We start from the raw sequence: 25,060 nt of genomic DNA, 5'->3' as shown, positions 1-25,060 counted from the left end.
ACAGCGTGGAACGTGGAATAAAACCTTTTCATTATGGTTACGATTTTACAAAGGACACGAATTTAAGGCCAAATTTGAGATACTACTTGATTTTGAAAAACTGCAAAAGTCCTTAGGTTAAAAAAGCTATCCGAGTTTCCGAGCATCAATTTCTGATAAACTTCTTCGATAAAATATGACACTTGCTCCTAAAAGGATTTCAATTTAAAAAGATAAAAAGATGAATTCCCAATTATGTCCAAGAGATTAATATTTTTTTTATATATATATTAATGGAAAATTATTCGCGAAGTTAGAATACTTAAAATAATAATGCAAATCATTATTTTATGGATACGAATTAATGAAATTGATCACATTGCCAAATATAATGTGAATCACACAGCTGTTATAAATTATCTATATGGGGGTAGCGAATGGACACGTATTTGTGGTCAAAGCCACAATCTCATTATGAATTGAAGCGACAAATCAGATAATTGCTACTTAACATACACCGTTACAATGTATTAAACATTATCAATTACAGTGTTATCGTGGTTCGGTAATTTAATTAGGGGTTGTTTGGTGCTGCGTGAGGCATAGTGTGTAATTAGCAAAAAATTATCGGAACTGAGAACTAATATTAAACAGCTAGAATTTTAACACTACCACACTATACCAATCGTTAGGTATAAAGACATTTTATTCTCATAATAGACATTAGTCACTTACATGAGAACACTTATATGCTAACGTTACAATTTGAAAAAAAAAAAGAAAGAACTTGGATGAATTTTCATTTCCGTAGATTGGGATCACTCAATAGATGGTCTTTTAATCTTAATTTAAAATGTTTTCTTAGTTATTGGACGAATATTGACAAACAATAAAAGACGTACATAAATGGTACTATCATGTTGACAGTAGAATAAAAAGATATAATAATACAGCTAGGAATCTAATCTGACTCTCAATTTATCGAGAAATATAATATGACTCTATGATAAATCAGACAATCCGTAATCACTTTGTTTGTAGGAATTTGTTAGTTCAATAGTTTTTTTAATATTGGCAACTTTGATCTCTTTATGTTAGTACTTCCGTAATTGTCACACGTTCCGTCCGTAATTGTACTAGTCCCAATGGGAATATAGTAACGAACTAGATTACGGGACGTTTTTAACGCTTCACTAACTATTTTCATAATACAAAGTGTTTAAATTTAGAATTTTGTGTTTTAAAACATTTTAATAAACATATTGACAATGTTATTAATTTAAATCGCTAAACTTACTGTAGTCTTTTTCTACTCGTGTGCTTTCTAGATGTTGCTTCTACACACAATACAATCAGCTTACTATCACATGGATAACTGAAAAAAAAATTTACTTTAACAATTTTGAAAATTAAGCTCGACTTTTATCAGTCTAATTATATTTAAATTATTTTTAAAGGAACAAAAGCATGCAAGATTACAAATTCTACATTAAGACTTGTGTTCGTGGATATAGATCGTGGCATATTATTGTCAGTAAAGTCAGATACTATTTAATTACGATCAAAATAGCTTTTTGGAAGACTTTTTCAAGAACAAGAGGAACAAGAAAATTTAACGGTATGTATGGAAGCTTATAACGAAATTTGGTTTTTACATACAGTGTTTGGGATAAAAGCTTGCTTTCTTCAAACGGAGAAGCCATTCCAAAATCCAGTGGATTATCATTTTGCCATTCTTCGCAAAACGCTCTTGAAGTTCTATAACCATACGCATCACTTCCGTGCCATATCGCTTTTTCTGGCCTGAAAATAACATATAAACATCGACATTATTGTATAACAAGACAAGGCACCACAAGGCACATTGCAGCCTTGAGTTTTAGAATGTTTCTTGAAGTATAAAACTGAAATGATACACCAACTCTTTTTTGAGTTTTTCATATAATCTAGTGTTATTTTTTTTATAAAACAGGTGCCAGAAGGGGGCAGGACGCTCATCTGACGTATACCTGTCGTATATTTATATAGCTATGTTTCAACTAGGCGTTTCTGAGTTGTCCGCTATGTGGATGTAACAAATATCTTTTAAAATTATATGATTCGATGGTGTTTTGTTTTTATTTATATAAATTCATAAAAAGAACTAGATGAGAATCCCTTTCGTCTCTTTCTCACCAATTGTGTTCATGCTGTGATAAAAAGAGATCAGTACGTAAAACAATGCAATTGCTCTTATTAATTTTCTATGAATTACTTTAGATATGTGGACCAAGGTTATGAATAATTATCAGATGGTTTGGCTCAACGCTTAAAAATCCTGACATATGAGCCTCAAAAAATCCTAATTTTAATAAACATTTTTTTAATTATTTAATTTAATAAACACTTATATAATGTTCAAATTTGTTGTAACTAAATTTTAAACATATGATTTTCTTTATTCAACAGAAATTTATATTCACAAAAAGTATTTAATATTTTATTATATTCCTTTAAACTTACCAATTTTTATTACTGCTAACTTTTTGCCCGTTGAAACTATACAGCTTATTCATTGGTAGTGGTGCACCAGACCCATTGAAAAGATGCAGCCAGGATTCAAAAAGAACTTCTCCATGTAAATTGACAATTGGTACGACTCGATCCGCACTTGTTTTGACTAGAGATTTCAGATCCTCCACACTAAAAAAAAAAATATTGTTAGCAATTAACCATACAAATAAATGTGGCGACATCTGGGGTACAATGAGTAAGACGACGAATCGCGGTTGAAAGTAATACCGATCGCTGAGTTAATATATATTAAGCTGATAGGCTTTCGTCTGGCTGATTATATATATATATATCCTCTTCTTAGGTTGGAGGAACCGAATGCCTTCATTACAAATCGATTTCTCGTTACACTTAACATTGATTTTTTCCTCAGAATTATAGGTATAGCCCGTGTTCTAATTCGACTCAAAGATTTAAAATACTTTCCTTGCACTTGACTAGGTTAACGCCCGAACCCAATAACTAATTCACAATCTCATATTGAAAACAATCTGAGATTGTGGAAGTCGATCGATTTAAATAATATTAAAATATACTTGTAATTTTCATACAAAGATCATACACCGATCCGACCTTCCTTGGATAGCTTAAATCAACAGATGGCTATTACAATCTGTCGATTGGTTATTGGCACACTTTTATCAACATTTGTATTAAGATGTTTATCTCAGATGGTCAAAAATGGATTGAGATAGGTTATTGGGTTTGGGCGTTAGCTGACAAATTATAATTGACATTAAATAATCGATATCGAATAATAAATCTAATTTTAATATCGGACTCATGTTTAATTATACAATTACTTTGTAATCACTGTTATCAATGCTCCAACTACAATGTTATTATGGTATTATCGTTCGTTATACAAATTGTTCCAATTTGTTATGCTAATTGATATCATGGTTTTTACTTAAATTATAACACACGTCATCGAAAAAGTATAGCCTTCAATAACATTAGTTTTTTATCATATTAATATGTTAATATCGGGTAAATATTTTTTGTTGAAGTTAAACTTCTTTTGGCGCGATTTAGAAAAATGATGAGAGTGAATTTTTACGATGCGCGCACACCAAAACCTAAATTCGACATCGTAAAGTTAGGTCTAGGTTGCAGGGTAATCAATAACTATGTTCAAGTTGTATATTTTGGTATTTTTATATTTAGATCACGTGTTTCGTAACAGTACAATTAAACAGTGTAACTATTATTTTAGTGTTTTTAAATCCATTGTACAATACAACGGTGATAGTATATACTAATAATTTATTTATTTAAATAAAATCTTTTTGATTAATTTTAATATTTATCGTTAATCACTACTTCATTTTAGTTTTTTTTTCTATACGCCAAATAAGTATAACGTCTAACGCGTGTATATATACACTCTTTTTTACAGTCTTTTGTTTATTTTTATTTATTTAAATGTTGAAGTCTATTATACATTATTTTTAACTTTTATAATGTATGCTGATTCACGTAAATTTTGTCTTTCATTTTAAAACCTTATATAGCTTGGAACTACCACAAGCCCTTGGCTTCAGTTTCATTGTGAAACAATGACTATTTTCCCGGCATAGAACCTAGTTCATCCAGGGCTATGTTCCAAGCGCTAAATGTATATACGTAATTGTTTTTACAAACTATTCTTATAAACATTTTTATTACAAGTTTAATAACAAAATATTTTCAAGATTGAACAATTTTAATAATCGCTTTACTGTTATCAAGTATTTGTAGAGTTCTGAATCAACGCCAACAAACTTTGATGAAATCTCCGAGTCTAATATTTTACACTCACAACAGATAACTTTTATAGACACAAACATGATTTGCAAACTATTTTTATTCAAATCCACACTGTATTTTGTTAGTAATCCAAGTGTAGTATTACAATTGATATATTTTGTCATACGTTAATTCAATAACCATTTGTAATATATTTATACTTACTTATTAGTGAGGAACGCGACAAAATTATTCGCACGGAATTCTCTGAATGCCTGTCGATAACACTCTTGATTGACTGCGTTCCTTCCAGTCCTGTTCATGGATGTCAACATATTCCCTCGATACGGCTCGTTCAAGGCGACGAGACGGATCTTAGGTAAAGTAAAAGTATAATGAAATACCACAATACATACACTACATACACACAGTTGAATACTGTATAAAAGATATTGACAGAAAATCGATGCGCACGCCATCGCCAAATGCGATTTATTCAATGGATTATATTTTATACTCAATTCTTAAAAAAATAAAGGGCCGGCTACTGAAAATGCTCTTAGAAACATTTGATTGAAATGTAATTACCACACAATCATTTTTCTGAAAAAAATGGTTAAAAATCCCCACACCTTCCTTGGAATACTATGGAAACTGATACTTCTTTTAGAGAAGAGAAGCCTATCGGAATTCAGTGGTGTAATTAACATAGACGTCCAATAATTTTGTTTAATTATGTTATTAATGTGAGTTTGAAAATTCAATAGAGGCTTAAAAATAGTACTTTTAAGGCAAGTTTGGCCTTTTCTATTTTGAAACTGTTGTTTCAAAATACAAAAGGCGTACGTATTAAGTCAACCAGTAAGGCGCAATAAGGCTGAATTGTTACATATTGAAACTTAAATAACTTAATTTTAAATAAATTATTAAGTATACATCTTGCATATTAATCTGTTTCATATGTATTGTATATCTATGTAATCTGTTGTGGCTTTGTATATAGACTAAGTGTTTTTGTTTAAAATATAGATGTATGTTAGCTGAACATTACTAAATAAATATATTTCCATTGACAATATATTTCGCAGTAATATTCTATCTGTAAGGTCAATATCGGGAATCAGGTTCAATTTCTATGTACAAATATTTGTGTTAGAAACGTAAATGTTGGACAGGGCTTGCATATTGAACTTGTATGACTTTGCAAACATTCATTCTTTACATTTTTAAAGTCACTGGAACTATATTGAATAGAATAGAAATACTTTGTTGTAAAAGTTCGATTCATGAAATTTAAAAATTTAAATTTGTTCATATAGAATCGTGTTTTGAATTAAACTGCCATCTATGCAGAATATAAATAATAAATATAAAAATAAAAAATAGCTTGTTTAGCTGGGGTAAATAGTGAATGTTTTTTTGAAATTGTTCCTTTTTAAGTTTACTTATTTGCTACATAAATATAAATTTTACTAAAATATTAACATTAGTATTTAATCATTTTTAGTTACTGTATTGTATTATTGTCAGAATCAAGAATATAATAATAAATTTAGCTATATAATAACTTTACGAAAGCACGCCATAAGGAAGAAAGAGGTAAAAAAACACTTGTTAAGTTGAGTACATTTCCTGTTATTACTAGTATACTTACAAATGACTTTTCATCGCTAGATAAAGTCCTCGCAGGCAAAGTTGACTCGGGAATATCAGCGTATCCATAAGACGTACTTCGCGCTGAAAATAGCGAACCCATCTAAAAAAAAAAAAAACAAAAATTCACATTGAAACTTCTTGTTCGCGTGTTAGTCATGTAAATTTATATTATTTCAATACCAGTAATTGACTAGATGTTCTAGCCTAATAATATGATGAAAGTAATTTTTATCATCTGGTCATTTTTTATAATATTAGACGCTCCGTGTGGCGTGATTTAATTTCTGGTCAGGTTCCGATTTCTAGGAGACAGACATTATCTTAAATACTTTTTCAGTGATTATTGTAACGTACGAAAAGAAATCCTTAATATAAATCTCACTGATAAATAAATATAAATCGAAACTTACATCCACATTTTGCCAACCACTTTCAACGCGTACAAGTAAAATTCTTTCTTGTATTACGTAGGCTATCGTGCCAACTGGAATATCGGTAGTTTTCTAAAAAAAAAATGTACAGCTAGAATATTAAAAAATAAATAAAACCGTTGAAATCCGTAAGGATTTCAACGGACATATTAACATCAGGTTAATAGTAAATCCAAAAAAAACATCATTAAGGGCGAACTTAATACATTACAAATTACCTTTAGAAGAATCGAAGTAGTCTTAAATACGATTGTTGCGGCTGTGTACATATCTTCGTCATCATCAAATGAACCTGAAAAAAAATACATTCATTTAACTAATTATTCGTAATTTAATACGAATAGTCTCGATTCCATAACAATCCACTCAACTCAATCAAGCAAGCTGACGTCGGCCCAAACAATATTTTTCTTTAGTTCCTTTAAGGGGAGCCTAGTAATTGCTAACAAACTAAGCCATATAAATGTTATGTCATTATGCTTGTACGGAAACGCCCTCAATTAAGGTGCATCATACAGATTTTAGAATAAATGACACATACTATGATAATAATGAGCAATTAAAAGATTTGTAACTGGATTCTTAGATCTTCCTCCGTATAAAAAAAAAGTTTTAAATGAATACCAAGACTTATTTGAATTGTATTTCTTCCAAATATTCAAATGATTGTTGGTTAGCATGAGTTTTCTTTATTATTAGGTCCTCTTAAATATCCATTAAGACATCTATAGTTTTAGTTTCCTTTACAACCCGAAAAAATATACACATATCATTAAAATTTTATATTGAAGACCAACAGTTGGTATGGCAAAGAGGCATTTCAAATTACCTGATCGCACAAAATTATTCTGGGGCACAATACCACCAGGTTCTCCTTTGGGTCCAGTGAGGGATATTCCTGGTGAACCCGGGGGACCAGGCGGTCCAGGTGGACCAGGGATAGATGGACAGGCCGATGCTTCACATGTGCCAGGTATACCAGGTTTCCCTGCTTCACCGGCAATTCCAGGCTCACCTGTGTCACCTTTTTCACCTTTGACCTGAAAGATTTAATACCTTTTTAACATTATTTTCAGGCGAGGTTGAGTGAAACTTTTATGTATTCTGTGTATTGTGTCATGCAATTGCGTTACAATGTTAAGTGTTTTTCATAATATTTTCAGTTATCTTGAAATAATAATCAAAGCTATTCACGAATGTACTTCGTATATGACGCAAGTGTTATACCTGTGTTCTTTAACAGGAGATGTAAGTAGGTAATAGTCAACATTTAATATACAACTGTGCATTTTTTACACTATCGAATATTACTAATATATAATTGATTAAGATTTTCTGGTTGTTGAAAGTATTGTGTGCTTAAAATACCTTTTTGTAGTCTATAAAAGGTGTTTCACCTTTTTCCCCTTTTGGTCCATGTGTTCCGTCGAGCCCTTTGTCTCCTTTTTCACCCTTTTAAAAGTATATTTTCAATTAGTTAATAAAATTACATCAATAAAAAAACACACCATATTATATATTATACTAGCAGACTCGGCCAAGCGTTGCTGTGGCTAAGGTTTTTTGTAATATCACATAGTAGTAAACTATTCAATGGAAACAGTAGGAGTCTAAATGTAAATTTAGTAACAATTTAACATATTTTCTATTGACGTTCATAAGTGTACTTGTTACCTATGCCTATGAATAAAGTTATTTTGAGTTTAAGTTTGATTTATATAAATCAATAATTAGAATATAAATGGCGAGTGTTTGAAGTATTTCCGACCAACAATCAGCTATACCTTGAAACCCTGTGATCCTCTGTCGCCTTTAATCCCCTTTGGACCCGCTGGTCCGACCGAACCATGTTTTCCTGGATGCCCTGTATGTCCACGACCACCCATTTTTCCTGGAGCACCACGGTCTCCTTTGGAACCCTGAAAAAGTAATGGATCATAATTAAGAAATTTAAATCATTAAAACTCAAAAAGTTTATTTTAATTTTACTTTTAATAAAGCAATGGCAGATTCAGGAACATTTCCTGGTGCACCGGGATGTCCTGGTTCACCCTTTGCTCCCCGTGGACCTTCAGGGCCCAAATCTCCTTGGCGACCAGGCAGACCTCGTTCGCCATCGGAACCGTCAACGCCATCTTTGCCTGGAGGCCCTTGGGGTCCTATTAACCCCTGATCACCCTTTTCTCCCTGTGAACAAAGTGTTTAATCATCTTCAACTGATTACATTATACATATCTTTAATGGTATTTATTGCATTTTTTTTACCTTAAGACCTGTCTCACCGTTATCACCCTTAAGCCCCCGAAGCTTCTCAACCACAGCTGCATCTGTAAAAGTTTTGACATTGAAAAAGGTACGTATCAAAGTCACAGAATTTAATTAAATTTAACGGGGTATGTGTACTGCTATTAAAAGTTTTTGTCAGCAAGTACTTTCTAATTTATAGCAGCATTTAAATTTCAAATTTGCGTATCCATTTTGGATATGCCCGCGACCATACATTACGTTTAATGTTGTAATGTAAAGTTTCTTTACTGATCTGTTAGTTAGTTGATAGTTACATTGAAATCGACAAAAGTCAACTCATTACAATTGCAAAAATGCAAATGGACTCTACATCACATACAATTAATCGCTGGCCTAGCAAATGGAATAATATGTGATGGATGAAAATTTCGTTCATGCAACGGCATTTGTGGTGGCTTGGCACGATTCACGAATGTAGATTGAATGTATAAATTTTGTAGAATTGCAAGCCGAATTCGTTCAAAACTTTCCGACATTGCTAATTCTCTAATGTCTTGAATAATGCAGTAGAAAATGATTGATAGAATATAAAATATTTTTATAAAATGATAAACAGCCATAACCTTAAGGGTTATCTCAAGGACCCTTGATATGGTTCATCCGTTCGAAAAATGACATGACCAGCATTCAATATACGGTTGCTTAGCCAGAGATTTTGAACGCCGATAATGCCTCTCGGTCTACGGCACATAAGAAATAAGGACAAAACATAAAGTAGGGACAATAGGTCGGGTCGGGATAGGGTTCAAAGCTAATAGAGGTAAATAGTAGCTACAAAATATTTGGGATACAATATATTTACGTTATTTTTACATGACTGAAGTTGTGTTATATTAAAATTTGTTTAGGTTTATTTGTAGATAAATATTTTTGTGTATCAATTGTTAAAATATTGTTCGTACATGTGTATTTTGTATTTCAATAGATTTTCTAATAAACTTTTTATATAATAAAATATTTGATATTAAATCGATTTTACAATTACAAAAAACTGCTGTTAGTATAAAACAACCGTAAAGTTGTTGGTTGTTGTTGTTGGTTGTCAAGTCGGTTGTTGATTGAAATCACGACTTCAAACGTAATTAAATCACATAAGTTTATAGTAGAGTTGTCCCGTAAACTTATTCCTAAACACCTGCTTTCAAAATTCAATAGCTAATTAATCAACTAATTTAAAATGTAAGGAATACACATGAGCCGTATTTTTTTTTAAATATATCTGGGCGTAATAGTTAGCGCATTAGCGCAGTGTAAGTTGGAATAATAATGATAGTTTTACGAGTGACGATGGTTTTGTACTAGACTGGATCTGAAAATATTGTATAAATCCAACTGCATTTTAGCACTTACTTTCATCAGGATCTATTGTTGCATCTAGTATTGATGACAATTTTGCCGGCGATCCTGGTGCACCAACATCACCTTTGTCTCCCTTATCTCCTACAATTTGAAATTTTAATATATTTTGTATCTTATAGAAAAAAGTGGTTTAAGGAAACACATTAGTACTTAGCTGCATACTCAAATAAACAATGCATTTAAAGGTTAATTAAAAAGTTTATTAACAGCTTTAACTTCTGGGTGTATGTGACAAAATGGTCAACATTTTTGATTTAAAGTACGCATTAAATGAAATTATACCTATGGACATTATATAAGTGTAGACGTTACAGTTAATTATTTTTACCTTTATTCCCGTGGCTCCCAAGTTTCCCTTTCTCTCCTTGAATACCCTTAACTCCATCCAAACCCCGCTCACCAGGTGCACCTTTATCACCTTTAACTCCTGGTTTACCATCCAAGCCCTGATAAAAAAATACAAAGATTTGTAAAACATTAACCCTTAAAGCTAAATCAAGCTAACTACACTGTTAACTAAAGTATCTGTCTCATTTCTTTAAAGCCTAAACACAGTTTGATAGACAGAAAAGTACTAAGGAATAATAAGGAATACTTCATTTAAATAGTGCATTAAACAGATTTACATTTTGACTGTTATCTTATTATTAATTTATTTATAAGTTTATAATATTTTATAAGTTTTAATACTTGGTTTTTAATTATGTACCAGTAAGCAGTAAGCTTTTTAATCAAGATTATTTATTTTTGATTACATATTAAGGCTATCCGTACCTTATAGGTCAGGTATTTTGTAACTTCATCCCCCTTCTCCCCTTTCATTCCCTGCTCTCCTTTCTCTCCTTTCTGTCCATCGATCCCCCTAATGCCAGCATCTCCTGGCGGCCCGATTGGTCCCAAATCACCTTTCTCACCCTTCACAGGAACTGTTGTCTCTTCTATTTTCTGTCAACATAATCCCTGACAATATTTGTTCTAGTGTTTCTTAAGATGTGACAAAGTTTTTGTTACTTGAAGTCCACTGTTTCTACAATTATTTATACAATCACCTCTATGACTCGTGCGGGACATTCTGGACCAGGGGGACCCGGAGGACCTCTAGCGCCATCTTTTCCAGGGTCACCTTTAGGCCCACTATGTCCATCTCTTCCAGGATCACCTGGTTCGCCTCTTTCTCCCCTAGGGCCTGCAGGCCCAACTGGACCGGTATCACCCTAGTCAAAAATGAGAATTTTAACTTAGTACCGATGCCGTAAGATGAGATGCAACGCAACCACGAGACAGGTAGGTATATGATTGAAGGATTTTCCTAAAACCGTTTTTATTACCTGGGCTCCTGGTTCTCCAATAGATCCATCTCTACCTTGTGGCCCGACTTCTCCAGGGGGACCACGCAATTCTGGCACACTGCTTACGACACTCCTAAGTATCTTGGATACATCGTTTTCTGTACAATGACACGCCTGTAAAAATGTTTTTGTTTATTGGCACATAGAAGGTAACAAAATACTATTAGATTTTTCTATAATTCAATAAATTGAAAAGTGTTAAATGCTTACCCCTGTGTCTCCTTTCGGTCCTTGTGGTCCTGTTGGTCCAATAACAGTATCTCCTTTATCTCCCTGTAACATCAATACCTTTTTAATATAGACGTAATGTTAATATTGTATTCTTAAGCATACAGATTATTTATGACTTCTTTATTTGGATAGAAATCCAGAAAGGTTGCTAAGAAATAAGATTGATAATGCTGTACGGACAAGGGTAGGTGCGTACTATTTACTACAAAGACGGTTACGGACTTGCCTTCTGCCAGTGTAAATGTCCATAAGTGGCGATATCAGTTTACATCTACTTTTCTCTTTTTCTATAGAAAACTCAATGTTAAATCGGATCGGGTAAAATATATTGGTACTGGACAGGCATTACATACATGATACAGACATATTATATATTTCTTCCAGAAGCTACCACATTAATGAGTCTAGAGTCATATTGCATGTGTATATTTGATATTTTTTGGGTGATTAGCTTTTCTCACATCATCAGAAGTAAACTGGCAGGTGATTTTTGCGCACATAAAAAAATTGCGAACGGAGTTTCAAAGGATAACCTTAGGATTGTTTGTCACACCTTTAATCACCACGCCAAAACTGTTCTAATTAAGTATTTGTTAAATTAATACTTTTTACTGAGCAGTGTTGGCCTAGTGACTTTAGTGCGCGACTTTCAACCCTGAGGTTGTAGGTTCGATCCCCGGCTCTGCACCAATGGACTTTCTTCTTATGTGCGCTTTTAACATTCACTAGAACGGGGAAGGAAACATCAACCGAAATGTCTTAAATCTAAAAAGTTAAAAGCGTGTTTCAGGCACTGGAGGCTAATCACCTACTTGCCTATTAGATTGAAAATACTGATCACAAAACAGATTTAGAAATCGGATCAGACTAATGAGTTTGTAGCATTACAATACAATCTTTCATCTACTAAATACAAAAATAGCAATATAAACTGATTGTAGAATGTACACCCTTTACCAGTCAAACACCGCTTTCTACTAAATAATTATTGCTAACTTACAGAATTCCTTCAAAAAATAAATGTATGTGATAAAAAGCGAGAGATATAAATGATAAGTTATTGCAAAATTTTGGAAAAGATAGCTCTGTGAAACATTTAGCGCATTTCACATTTCCTTGAACGGTGAAGGAAAACATCGTGAGGAAACCGACGTGTCTTAGACCCAAAAAGTCGACGACGTGTGTCAGGCAATGGAGGCTGATCACCTACTTACCAGATTCAGAAATCTGAGGCCAAGACCTAAAGAGGTTGTAGCACCACTGATTTTTTTTTCTTAGCTCTGTGAAACTGTGATTACGAGAGACATTAATAAAATACCTTTTCGCCCTTTTCTCCTATTTCTTCCGAATCTGAAATAAATATTAAATAATGTAACATAACAACATAATTTTTTTTATTAATAACATAACATAAGCACTTTCTGGCAATGTAAGTGACAATGGGCAGAAGTATCTCTTAACATCAGGTAACAATCCTGCCCGTTTGCCTCCTATTACATAAAAAAATAATCTAAACAATGCCAATACTGCTCTAAGTAACATATATCTGAAATATTTATTAAAACCCAACCGTTCGTTGGGACTGGCCGCTAGTGAGATATAATCTACATGACCTAAAAATACTATATTTATAATACTAACCAGAATCAGAGGCGGCATATAGGTCATCCTTAAACTGAAAATGAATTATGTATTATTTATACCGACCAAATGTCACTCTATATAATATGCAACACTGCAAAGCGTAAGCGATGGTGGCCAATTTCAATAACTTATAAAGCAAGCTCGTTACAGATTCATTTAGCCTCCTAAATGTATATGTCGCAGTAAAGTAGTTACATCAGAGAGTTAATTGAGTCTCTAGACAGTTAATTAAAGATCGATATTCAAACAAATCGCTAAAGTTCCGTCAGAAAACGAAACGTTTAACGAGTTTCAGAAAGTTCCATGGTAACAAGACTGACCTAATCTATCCTAACCATTTACAATAAAACAAAACATGGAACTTTCAAGCTCTCAGTTCTTCACGATTACACCGAAATAATTATGTTTACAATTTCATTATGTTACAAATTCACGAAAGACCACAGTTTTGAAACAAAAACCCACTCACACAACAATCTAACGTTTGCCAAAAGAAAGACTCTAAAGCTGTTGTCGTGATCGCCATCTTGTTTTATATTATAATCAACACGCTGGCTGCAGGTTAAACGTTTTCGAAGCGATTTAATTGAATATCGATCTTTAATTAACTCTCTAGAGATTCAATGAACTCTCTGATTTAACTACATTACTGCGACATATACATAATACACCCAAAAAAAATCCAAACAAACAAGACATTACATGCACTTTAGAATGTTATAAAGTTATTGAGACTTGCCGAATACAGTATAAAGCATAAAATTAGGCAGAACATCAATATTAAGCAAACAGACTGTTAATTAATATAATTTCTACATACTGCTCTAAGGTATTCAGCTGTCGGATGGTCCTAGAAGGATTTTTGCTATTAAAGTAAGTATTAACATGCTTTTTAAAATTACAATCACCTGCATTCAAAAAACCAGTCTTTACTGCTACGCGTGATTTTTTCATACTAAGCTCATTTAACAGATACATCTTCTATAGAAAATTTTACGACTGATATTTTGAATGTATTTAGCCGACGAAAGGGAAATAATTAATGTTATTGGGAATAATTAAGCCGACTTCATGTCTCCTCCAAAAATGCATGGGGGGGTATATGGCGACTACTAAAGTGATTTAATGAAACGATAAGTGCTCTCTGAGTAGGAATATTCCAAAATTGAATTAAAAATCTTGGTATATATATAAATTTATACTTGACTTAACTCATCATAAAATTATGTAAATATATACTAACTAATTTTTATGTTTTGTCGAATTTTTTAAAAACGTTTCTTTTTTTTTAAATCTTGCTAAGACTTTCTATCTTTCCAAGCCCTAACTTCTTAAACCCCTCCGATTGGCATTCATCGTTCATTAAACTTTTTTCCACATTTTCATCGATATAACCTACATAAGAAAAGGAAGAGGGAAGATTTTAAGTATTACAATTGTACAAGGTTAAAATGAAACTTACTTTATTAGTGATGAGTTCCAAAGATCCTGGAGGCTACGAAAGAAAACTGTTATTAAAAAGAGTTGCGTAGAGATTCGAAAGGTAATGTTATATAGGTATAACAAATAAACATTTTGGTTAATAACGACTAAAGTTTGGTCAAAAAATAAGATTGTTTAGCTGTTATTTCGATAGCTAATTAAAGTTTATTTGTCAATGAGCAAGTATTGTTGCTATAACTAGTCTGTTACACTGTTCGGTAAAATCGGTATTTATAATAATCGGAACTGCTCTTACGACTTTATTGTAGTTAGTTGTATGCACATTGGCTGTTAAAAATATAGGATTATTCATTGAAGATTGCAGTTGTTAACTTAGCATTTGCATTTAGGTAATTATTGTTAATCAATAAGGCTTCGTAAAGCAAACATTAAGTAATAAAATACTTACGCTAGCCGGTAAATCCTGTAAAATAAAATAATGTTAATATATAATATGTTATATCAAAAAGTATTTTATATTTTTCGTCTATATACTCACAATTGAACAGACTTCAGAAATACCGTCCCCACCATTGGTAATTTTTAAAGTCTCTATCGCACCCTGCAATAAAAAAAAAATTAAAATGGTATGGTATATGGTATCATTGTTTCATTGGTAAATTGTTAATAAAGCTATAGTCAAAGATCACTTTCACAAAATCTGTATAACCAAGGAGAGAAAAATTTTTCGAAGTTATGTTATAGTTAGACCTGGTATGCCAGAGATTGTTTGCCACTATCAATGTCTTTTATTAAACTGTGGCCACTTTGGTTGAGTTTTTTTTTTACGTTGAGTAAAATTTTTTTTCAAATATTCCATAGCCTACATCAGAGATTATTATGGTGAAATAATGTTTCAAATTAGTTTTCAGCTTATTCAATGCATGAAACAATCAAATATCTTTATACACAAGTGTAGATTATTAAAATACCGGGAAAATATGTGCTGCGTACAATTTCAGACTTGAACAGTCGTTTGCAATATCAAAATGATTGAATACGTTTCCCATTCTATAAAACTCTAGGAGCAAGTATGGAAAATGTAATAAAAATAGCATATTTTACAATATTACGGGAGAGATTTGATACACAACGTGTTTTATGAGCTGCAGAAGTGACGTAAAATATTGTTAACGTATACAATATCCGTTCCCTTTAATATACTGAGGTACTAAAGGAAATTAAAGTAACTATATTTTGTACTAGTTTAGCGGCTGCGGTTACCAGGGTTACTCTGTAAATTAGAAAGTAAATCTTTTTCTATTACCCGGTTTTAGTATCTTATACTCATACATAGCTTTAACCATTATTCAATTTCAATTCTTTATTATTGATAAATCAGTGTTTAAGAATTTGATAGTTTCTCCGCTAGATGGCGTTATATCAATATAAACAATTATTTTTTTATAGGCAAGTGAGAAGTCTATATTCTACTACTTATACTATCTATACCCAGACGCATAGATTTATGTCGCCGATTTCATGGCGACGTTTATCTTCAGAAAGTGTCAATTACGAATATAGATACGTATAATCCAATGTAGAAAAGCTTTCCTAATATAGCAAATATCTTTTTTTCCACGAAATTCATCCTTAACCCTTTAGCTGTGATCACCGATATTGTAAAACGATACTTCGATACATAATCTGACCGCTAAGCCATTTTTAACACAATATGATCGGGAACGTTACATATTAGTTCCTCAGCTTTACACGTCAATTTTTTCCCAGCGTGACAGTGATTTATTTATCTTTGTTATTAGATATGAGTTTTACTAAAAGTATCTTTAATAAAAATATTAATGTTGGTATACTTTATATTTGAACCGACTTTTGACTGGGTACAATATGCGAGAGTCATCACTGGAGCCCTTGGTTCGGATATCGAATATCCAATGGACTTTATGTATATGTGCGAATTTACTCTCTGGTTCGGGAAGGTGAATTTTTAGGAAACCGGCATGACTTAAACAATCGGCAATGTGTGTCGGAGATGGCTGATCACCTACTTGCATATTCGAAATGTCATCGGAACAGACACAGAAATCTGAGCCCCAGACCTAAAAGGTTGTAGCGCCATTATATACTTTGTATATTAAGTGACCGCAGACTAATAAAGTGATCCAAAAACCAAACTGGCATATTTATTGTAAAAACTTTAATCGGGTTATACAGAAAATCGATTAATAATTTTGACGGCTTTGTGTATTCGCTTTTTAGACATAGGGTTCAAATATATAGGTTATTTATTTCTGTCGATAGTTATTTTTTTTAAATTATTATTTACTCTACTCTTGCCATCATGTCCAGGGACTTTTTCTATCTCACAATTTTTTTCAAAAATAGAATAAGAAATACATTGTTAGTCGTCACATTGATATTGGTAGTAGTATTATTATTAGATTCTCTTTTCTTACATAATTCCGGTAGCACACAAGAGGTCAAATACTTGGAGAATATTCATATCACGATACTCTCCATAAATGATCCTCCATATATTTGTTCATTGCCAAAATTTTGTGCGTGACATGTGTTATTAAAGAACATGAACGAAATCAATTTAAACCAGTAGGTATTTTATGTAATGGTCATATATAAACCATATTTGTGCAGATGAGACATTGGATAGATTTCGCTCGTAACTAAATACAAAATATATACAACACAAGGCGATACACTAACATCGAATAATATGAATTACCTGCAAATAATTAAATCTTCATTTATAACAAGGGTTTGTGAAAACATTAATATATCGCTAGTTCTCGCACTAGAGGCCCTGTGTTGTTGGTAACTAAAAAACAAGTATTCCGTGGTGCATGGTGTACCATATTAAAAAAAAAGTTTTTAATTATTTTTTTTTAAATTTCAGTGTTACACACATTATCTTATAAGAAAATTAGTATGAGTGAAGCGGTGTGTATACGCATGTATTTGAGAGTATAACTGGGATTGTTATGATCGTGTCTATGATATTTTTTGGAACTAATTATTTAATTATACGAAAATTAGGTAAAACAAAGTATTTGTTATGTGATTTTCGTGTTTATATCTGGATATTTTGATTACAGAATCCGTAGATTGGAAAATTTAATGATAAAGGACGGGGCCGCTAAAAGTAAAGAATCGTTGGCCAAACACAGTTCTTTGTTTTGGCGTTGGCAATACAAAAGTTCGGTTCTTAGATGTGTCCGGATTTTTAAATATTTTGTTTATATATACATTATTCAGGACTGAATAACTTTTTGTGTAACGCTAAAATATTTACGTTTCTTCTTTAGAAGCAGTTAATGAGATAAAAATAGGGGAAGAATTATAAGCGGTGTTTTTATCATGAAACATAATTGCCGACTTCATTAATAACAGTCTGGACTCAAGACTTTAGTAAGTTGAATCACTATTAAATATAAAATAAAGTAAGGGGATATTACCTAAGAGAAACTTTGGAGTTTAACAATGTTTTATACATTCTTATTCAACAATGCCAAAGTTGGTAGAGAAACATTATTAGCACAGTTACGGTAAAGTACAACGGATAAAGAAGTTGTCAGTAGTGATAATTTTTATTAAAGAGATTTCAATAAAAATCCTTCCTTGAAATAATTTATTGGTGGAATCGGAAGAAATAGGTGATCAGTAGGTGCCTGACAGATGTCGTCTAAGACGATGGTGGGTTCCTAACGATGTCTTTTTAACCACATGAGCAACCAATGCAGGGACAGTAAAATAATTTTAGCAGCCGGGGTGCGAATGCACGACCTCGTGAGAGAGGAAGTCATGCACCTGTTCACTGTTCATACCGTTAAAATTTTTAGAACGTGAATTAAAAAGTTTTTTTAATATATTATGTTCTAAAACAAAATAAGATAAAATAATACATTATTTCTGTGCTTAGTTCAACAAATCAGCCAAAAAGGGCATATATATACAATATATGGAAAATTAAATGTTATTAATTCTTAGCTTTGATACGCTTTATCTATTTTTTGATACAGATTCTCGTCGGACTAGCTTCTATTAAACTGTTCTTAGTGCTACCTATAAGCGGCTTTTGTGCGATGTAGACAATATCTCAGGTGCACTGTGACGTTTGTTTTGATAGCAAATCACGTTATAGTTGAGGCGAGTTGCTCCCTAACATAAACTACGTATTAATACAATTCTCACACATCAGTTGTTGTACGTAAGGATGTAGAAAATGCAATGATTTAGTTATAACAAAGTAAAAACTAAACTACATAAAATCCAATATTTTATAAAATATTATATTTATCTACGAATATGACGTAACGATGACGCATTTCGTTTCATTGTGATTGGTCAACAGGGTAATCCAATCAGCAACACGCGACATGATCCGTCATGTCAATTAACGTCTTTTGTATAAGGTTTTACTCCCGTTGATCGTTTTACTTGATTTCTTCTGACATAGTCCCATACATACATAAGTCGGATGATATTGTCTCATGAGTAATATTGACGTACTGGATACAGCTTTTATTAAATTCAAGCTTTAGAACTATTGTTAATACAACAGCAGTGTATACCAAAATGAAATGAAATTATTTTTTTATGATATTAGGAATATCAAATACAGTAAATTTTGTTACAAAATTCATATTTTTTGGGTATCAAACCATGATATAAGTATGATAATTATAAATAGCATTGAATTATACAATGTAAAAGTGTGAGTAAAATAAAACTCATATATTTCAAAAGTACACACAACAAAACATATAAATTAAGACTCCCACTAAGACATAAATTTCCGACATGTCACAAAAACTTTTCACTGAACCTACCCATAAAATCTCCACGAAGCCGTGAAGTAAAATTAAAATGGCAACACTTTGTATTCAAATGTCAAGCTTTGTGATGAATTTTGAGAATGTATGAGTCTTATTTTTGTTTCTATTTAACTTTACTTGCTCACTTTAAAAACGGTATTTAGGAAATTTCTCTGTTTTTTAACGCCCAGTATTTTAAGCAATATAAGATCTTAGTTACATAGAGATGAATAGGTACGGTTTATTAATTGTATTTAAACACTATTCTTGCAACATTTTTTTTATAGAACCAGTGGCGGTACGTAGAACTTCAAATCGTGAATTGTAATTCTTGTATTTCTTATTATTTTGTAGCCATTATATAAATCCGTGAGATTAGCTTTTTAGTTTGTTTTTTTGTATAATTTTAGATTAAGATTCTATTATTTTTTTGTAAGATTTGGTTATACACTTCCTGCACTTACCCCTCATAGTTCTTTTGTTTAGTATTTTCCCATAATAGGGTTGCCTGGAAGAGATCGGTTGTTAGTAATAAGGCCGCCCGCTACATACCTTTATATTACACACCTGCATATTTTTGTGTTATTTATTTTTGTTTGAATAAAAGAATAATTTAAATATTTAAATGTTTAATTTAATAATTTAAATGTTTCATACTACTACATACATACTAACTGGAAGAGATAATCGGGCACTTTGTAATCACCACCTAATTTAATATCACAATCGTTTGTACTCAATTCAGCGTCAAAATGCATACATTTGTATATCTAATTTGCTCCGTGGGTTGTTATTTTAATGTCAAAAATTTATTGCATCCTGTCGAATAAAATGTTCGATGTTAAAATCAATAAAAAAGCAAAAATTTCCCCTTGAGCTAATAAGCGAATGGTGTCAGATCATAAAACCAAAACATATTTTAATTTATGACTACGTCTAGACTTTTAACCTTTGACAAATTTAATTTGCTTTCATTAGAAAATGTTTTTGATCAATTACTATATGAGATGTAATTAAGCGACATTGTTAAAATTTTACTAGATTATTTAAAAAAAGGCTTTTTTCATGTTAAATATTACTTGGAAACGACAGTTCAATTTTAATATCATTGCTTTTGTGAAATTTAAACATTTGAACTTTTACGAGTATTAATTTAAAATTATTTCCATTAAATTGGCGTTTCTACTATCTACTTTATTATTATTATTACTTTATGTGCGTCTAAAATGGTCTCTTTAAAAACATTGCTTAGGATTGCTTGGAAAGGATGATAGAAGAGATAAACACTGTTTTTATTTCAAAAGGCTCTGTGCTTACAATAGCGATACCGACCACGACGTTTTTGTATTGAATTTCGATCTCTCAATATCCATATAAAGGCGCGACCTTGGTTTAGTTCTTTTGGATAGTTTTAATGGAATGTAAAAATTAGTTTAACGGGTTACCACCGCTGTAACTTTCTTGTATTTTACGCCTTGTTAAATCACGAAAGTTAAATGCTGTTAACGCACGCGCGAGCCCTCTGGAATTTTTTTTTAAATTTAATTCGCAAACGGCTGCGGTACGCCCAAAAAGCAGTCATCGCAGCCCATATACACCCATATTTTGTGGGTGCGTTGCCGACCTTTGAGGGACGAGTACGCTCGAATTTAGAATATTTGAAGGTCGTATCTCACAGGGAGCCCCACTGGGAGTCGATTCCTGTGGAATCTGCGTGTGTCGCTGGTTAGCAAAAGAAAATGTTTTATGAAACGGACTGTGGAAGATTTCCAGCCAAATATCAAAGATCAAATCAAACAGATTCAGTGTCCATGGACGGAATCAGTGAACATCAGGTGATCTTCCTGTGCATTTGCCCCCTATAAGAAAAAAGTTAGTATAGGCCTAACTCACTCATTTCAGCCGATCAGATGTATTAAAGCTATTGCATTTAAAAACATAGTCATTATATATATACGCGTTTGCAAGTTCTTTTTTAGCACATCCTTAGTATTAGTAGATTTAAAACTTTAAAAGTCTCAATACGAACATCTAAGTTCTCGATGCATACTAACTCGTGCGTGATTTAAGCCAAAGCTAAAACATTTCAATAGAATGGACAATGTTGTGCCAACTGTATAAATATCTTATACGCCATTTTAGTATTTGTTACACGGTGTTAAAGGTAGTATTCCTATCACACATTAAATTTAATGCATGTAAGCCTTTTACATGGAGGGTTATATAAGCATTATTATTTTGCAATTCTTGCATACTGTTTATTGATAACTCTTCTCCTTTATATATGTTTAATGATTGTATTTTAACCACGTGGTTAGTTAAATTTTAATTTGTTTGTTATATTAATATTGTAAATGAACAAACATACACAACATTTGTAACACCTAGCAAATTTGATAAATATAGAATTCGTAAAAGTAAAGTTCGTATTTGTAAATTTAAAACAATAGGTTATAAAATAATTTAGTAATCAAAAAAATTCACACTAAAAATCACGCTTAAAACATTTTATGATCGCGTAAGTATTATTTTATTACCTTGTGAAGCATTTTACACTTTGAAGACTAGAAATTACTATATTAAATATGATAATATTAAATTATACCAGCTTTTATTATTTTTTATATTTTGTTCTATAAAATGTCGCTAAATGGGATCTGTTAGGCACAGAAGAACTTGTTTACAAAAAATCATATTGAGATACGAATATAAGGGCATGGTCATGGCAAGAGTTTTACCGATTCTTTATTCATACAGCAACAAGCGACATTATGTCCTAAATAAGTGATACAAAATATTAAATGATATAATTTACAATACGATACAGAATTTTTAAAATATTGCAAAATTGCTTATATAACAAAATAAAAATGGATTTGGTCCTCTAAAGTAGACCTAAACATTTAGTTCCTATCAGCGAAAGTAAAATTCAACTTTCAAGTACTTTGCACTCATTCAAACGATGAAAATAGCGAGCTAGGGTTGAAATATGAGGGACGTGGAAGATTACGATAAGGCTTTTAGCTCAGTAAATCATAGGATTTCACGGTAGAGAACTGAGGCAAATTCAAGGATCTCAATTTGAATCCTCTTTATGCCGTTTTTTTGCTCGTAATAAGTATTACAAGACCACATATTATACTAAGATAATAACAATTGCGCAGTTTTTTGAACTCATATTTGCTTGTGCAAATTTTATATGAATATCATTACGACTGATACTAACTGTTGCTTTTGAATAAATATGGTGTATTTGCGCCACATAGCCTATTGAGTACGAATCTCACAAATAACATCGAGTTCTTTTTTTTAGCTGATCCGGCGAACATTGTTCTGCCATGTATAGTATTTCTAGAAAACATTTTTTTAGTTCAATAAAAACAACTTTGTACTATAACACATGTGGTTAGTTGTAGAGGGGTAAAAATAAAGGGTTATATGCATATTATGTATATGCTTTATCACAAAAAAATTAAATCAAAAAATTTGGTCTAAAACATAAAAATAATAATTTTGGGGTGGACCAAGGGTGGTCCATGGGGATGAAAAATAGGTGTCCAATTCGCAGAACTAACGGATATGTTCACAAAATTTTACGAAAACCGGTAGAGCGATTTCACAGAAGTTTAATTACAATCAACGAGCATTATATATATTAAATAAATGTGTTTAATTTAAATTGTTTTGATATATGAAACATCCCACGTATACTGTAGTTGTGAGTGAAGTGATACCATGATTATCTTATGTTCCAAAATAAACGTACTTACCACGGTACTTTTGACCTGTCCCTACTGAAGTAGGCCTAAATTCTACCAAAGCCTATCCGACCGTGTTACACTATCCAAAGTTGCCTGGGACATTTACCAATTTAAAATTTTAGTAGGTAAGCAAGAAAAGATTTTTCCGTATGATTACTAAATTTCACCACCATTACCTGGCTGGAAATCTTCCACAGTCCATTTTTTCAAGGCATTTTCTTTTGCGAACAAGCGAACTGCGGAATCGACTACCGGCGGGGGTCTTCCCTGAGAGATACGACCTCTAACAATTCAAAATTCGAGCGTACTCCTCCCTTAAAGGCCGGCAACGGACCCACTAAAAATAGGTGTCTAAGGGCTGCGAGGACTGCCTTTGTGGGCGTCCCGCAGGCTCGTTTTTCCCCCTATTATAAAAAAAAAAATAACGTACCCGCCACCAAGTAGATTTACAACAAATTTCATTAATTTTCAATAAAGTTACAATCGTTTTCGCAATATGAATATATGAATAAGTAATCAGTTTTCAATTTTTACACGCTCAACTTGCTATAGCTAACGAAAATACAATTTACTAAGACTTCAAAGGAGCTTAATTTTTCCATTATTTATTTAATACTCGATACAAAATGAGATCACGTTCGCGAACGTATGTTGAATTATAATGTTTTGCCAATAAATTAGGGTAAATAGTTTTATTTCAACACTGACTGAGTAAAAGTTCAATTGTTTTTGAAAAACAAAAATTAAAATAAATAAACAAATCAGTGGCCTTACAACCTTTTCAGGTTTCCTCAGATTTCTGTATCTGTTTAAAGATCTCATCAGCCTCCTGTGCCTGACACAAACTGTGGACTTTTTGAGTGTAGAACAAGCCGGTTTTCTTATGTTTTCTTTCCTTCACCGTTCGAGTAAATGTTAAATGCGTACATAGACTGAAAGTCCGTTGATGCACAGCCGGAGATCGAAGCTGCGACTGTTTACAGGTTATCTATAACGTTCTAAATAAAAAAAACGAGGGTGCTTACCACACGACATGTTTTCATTGGTAAATTAATATTTTTGCATAGATCTTTTATTTTTATTCATTATTTTCAATATTGGATAAATCAGTATTACTGTGATTGATTATAAAACCGAGATAATAGGCTTATTAAAAAAAACAGAAGTGTGTTAGATATACGGAACGTATTTGGCTATGAGAAGAAGAGAGAAAGAAAATATCTTGCTTATATCCCCCACTCAACTTCCGTTTGCCTTGCCCGATCACACTTTTTGTAACGCTTACGTCACGCGTTCGCCAGCTTACTCCCCAAGTCAAGCGTGGGTAAAGAAGTTTCACTTCAAAATACAGTACTGAATTAATACGCGTTGATTTATGTAAAATTATAACAATTTTGCAAAATTCTCAAGCATGCTGGTTGACTATCAATTATTGAAAAGACAGTGTTCTAATTTTAAAACTATTCTTTCGTCTAAGCATGTTACGATGTACTAGTAACAAAAGACAGTCTAGATACCAAATACTGAGACATAGGTAGTTACAAACTTGTATAAATATTAAACATATTTCAAACAAAATATAATTATCAAACAAAATCTTCATTGCTTCCAAAGTTAAATTCCAATATAACCTCGTTCAAACAAGTACTAAGTTGTACTAAGCTCCTCCAAATTGTAAAATATTTCGAAACGTACGAACGAAAAGTATTGGAATTGTTTATATACTTCCAATTCCCTCCCGAAGGTACGCCGATACAAGAGTTAAAGAATTTTAAAGCTTCTCTTTAGGA

General features: G+C 32.1%; 1 protein-coding gene across 5 annotated transcripts in view; it reads right to left on the bottom strand.

Annotated features, from left to right (window-relative positions):
• Positions 1-25,060, bottom strand: part of LOC111003070 (collagen alpha-1(XVIII) chain) — a 64,724-nt gene that overhangs the window by 1,366 nt on the left and 38,298 nt on the right. The window contains exons 4-27 of one of the 5 annotated variants that reach the window (XM_045627936.1): positions 15,219-15,281; positions 15,129-15,143; positions 14,700-14,732; positions 14,058-14,087; positions 13,235-13,268; positions 12,912-12,943; positions 11,573-11,635; positions 11,342-11,476; positions 11,063-11,227; positions 10,788-10,958; positions 10,342-10,459; positions 10,005-10,094; positions 8,613-8,674; positions 8,337-8,534; positions 8,132-8,266; positions 7,716-7,799; positions 7,177-7,387; positions 6,566-6,639; positions 6,327-6,419; positions 5,915-6,016; positions 4,486-4,634; positions 2,482-2,661; positions 1,639-1,782; positions 1,277-1,354 (exon numbers count right to left, since the gene is read on the bottom strand). In XM_045627936.1, the coding sequence (XP_045483892.1) occupies positions 1,277-1,354; positions 1,639-1,782; positions 2,482-2,661; positions 4,486-4,634; positions 5,915-6,016; positions 6,327-6,419; positions 6,566-6,639; positions 7,177-7,387; positions 7,716-7,799; positions 8,132-8,266; positions 8,337-8,534; positions 8,613-8,674; positions 10,005-10,094; positions 10,342-10,459; positions 10,788-10,958; positions 11,063-11,227; positions 11,342-11,476; positions 11,573-11,635; positions 12,912-12,943; positions 13,235-13,268; positions 14,058-14,087; positions 14,700-14,732; positions 15,129-15,143; positions 15,219-15,281 (2,459 nt within the window). The remainder of the gene's footprint in view (positions 1-1,276; positions 1,355-1,638; positions 1,783-2,481; positions 2,662-4,485; positions 4,635-5,914; positions 6,017-6,326; positions 6,420-6,565; positions 6,640-7,176; positions 7,388-7,715; positions 7,800-8,131; positions 8,267-8,336; positions 8,535-8,612; positions 8,675-10,004; positions 10,095-10,341; positions 10,460-10,787; positions 10,959-11,062; positions 11,228-11,341; positions 11,477-11,572; positions 11,636-12,911; positions 12,944-13,234; positions 13,269-14,057; positions 14,088-14,699; positions 14,733-15,128; positions 15,144-15,218; positions 15,282-25,060) is intronic. The other 4 variants (XM_045627938.1, XM_045627937.1, XM_045627940.1 and 1 more) reach the window with 4 other exon arrangements.

This window comes from Pieris rapae, chromosome 4, assembly GCF_905147795.1.
Source record: "Pieris rapae chromosome 4, ilPieRapa1.1, whole genome shotgun sequence".
NCBI lineage: Eukaryota > Metazoa > Arthropoda > Insecta > Lepidoptera > Pieridae > Pieris > Pieris rapae.
This window is presented reverse-complemented; position numbering and strand designations above follow the sequence as displayed.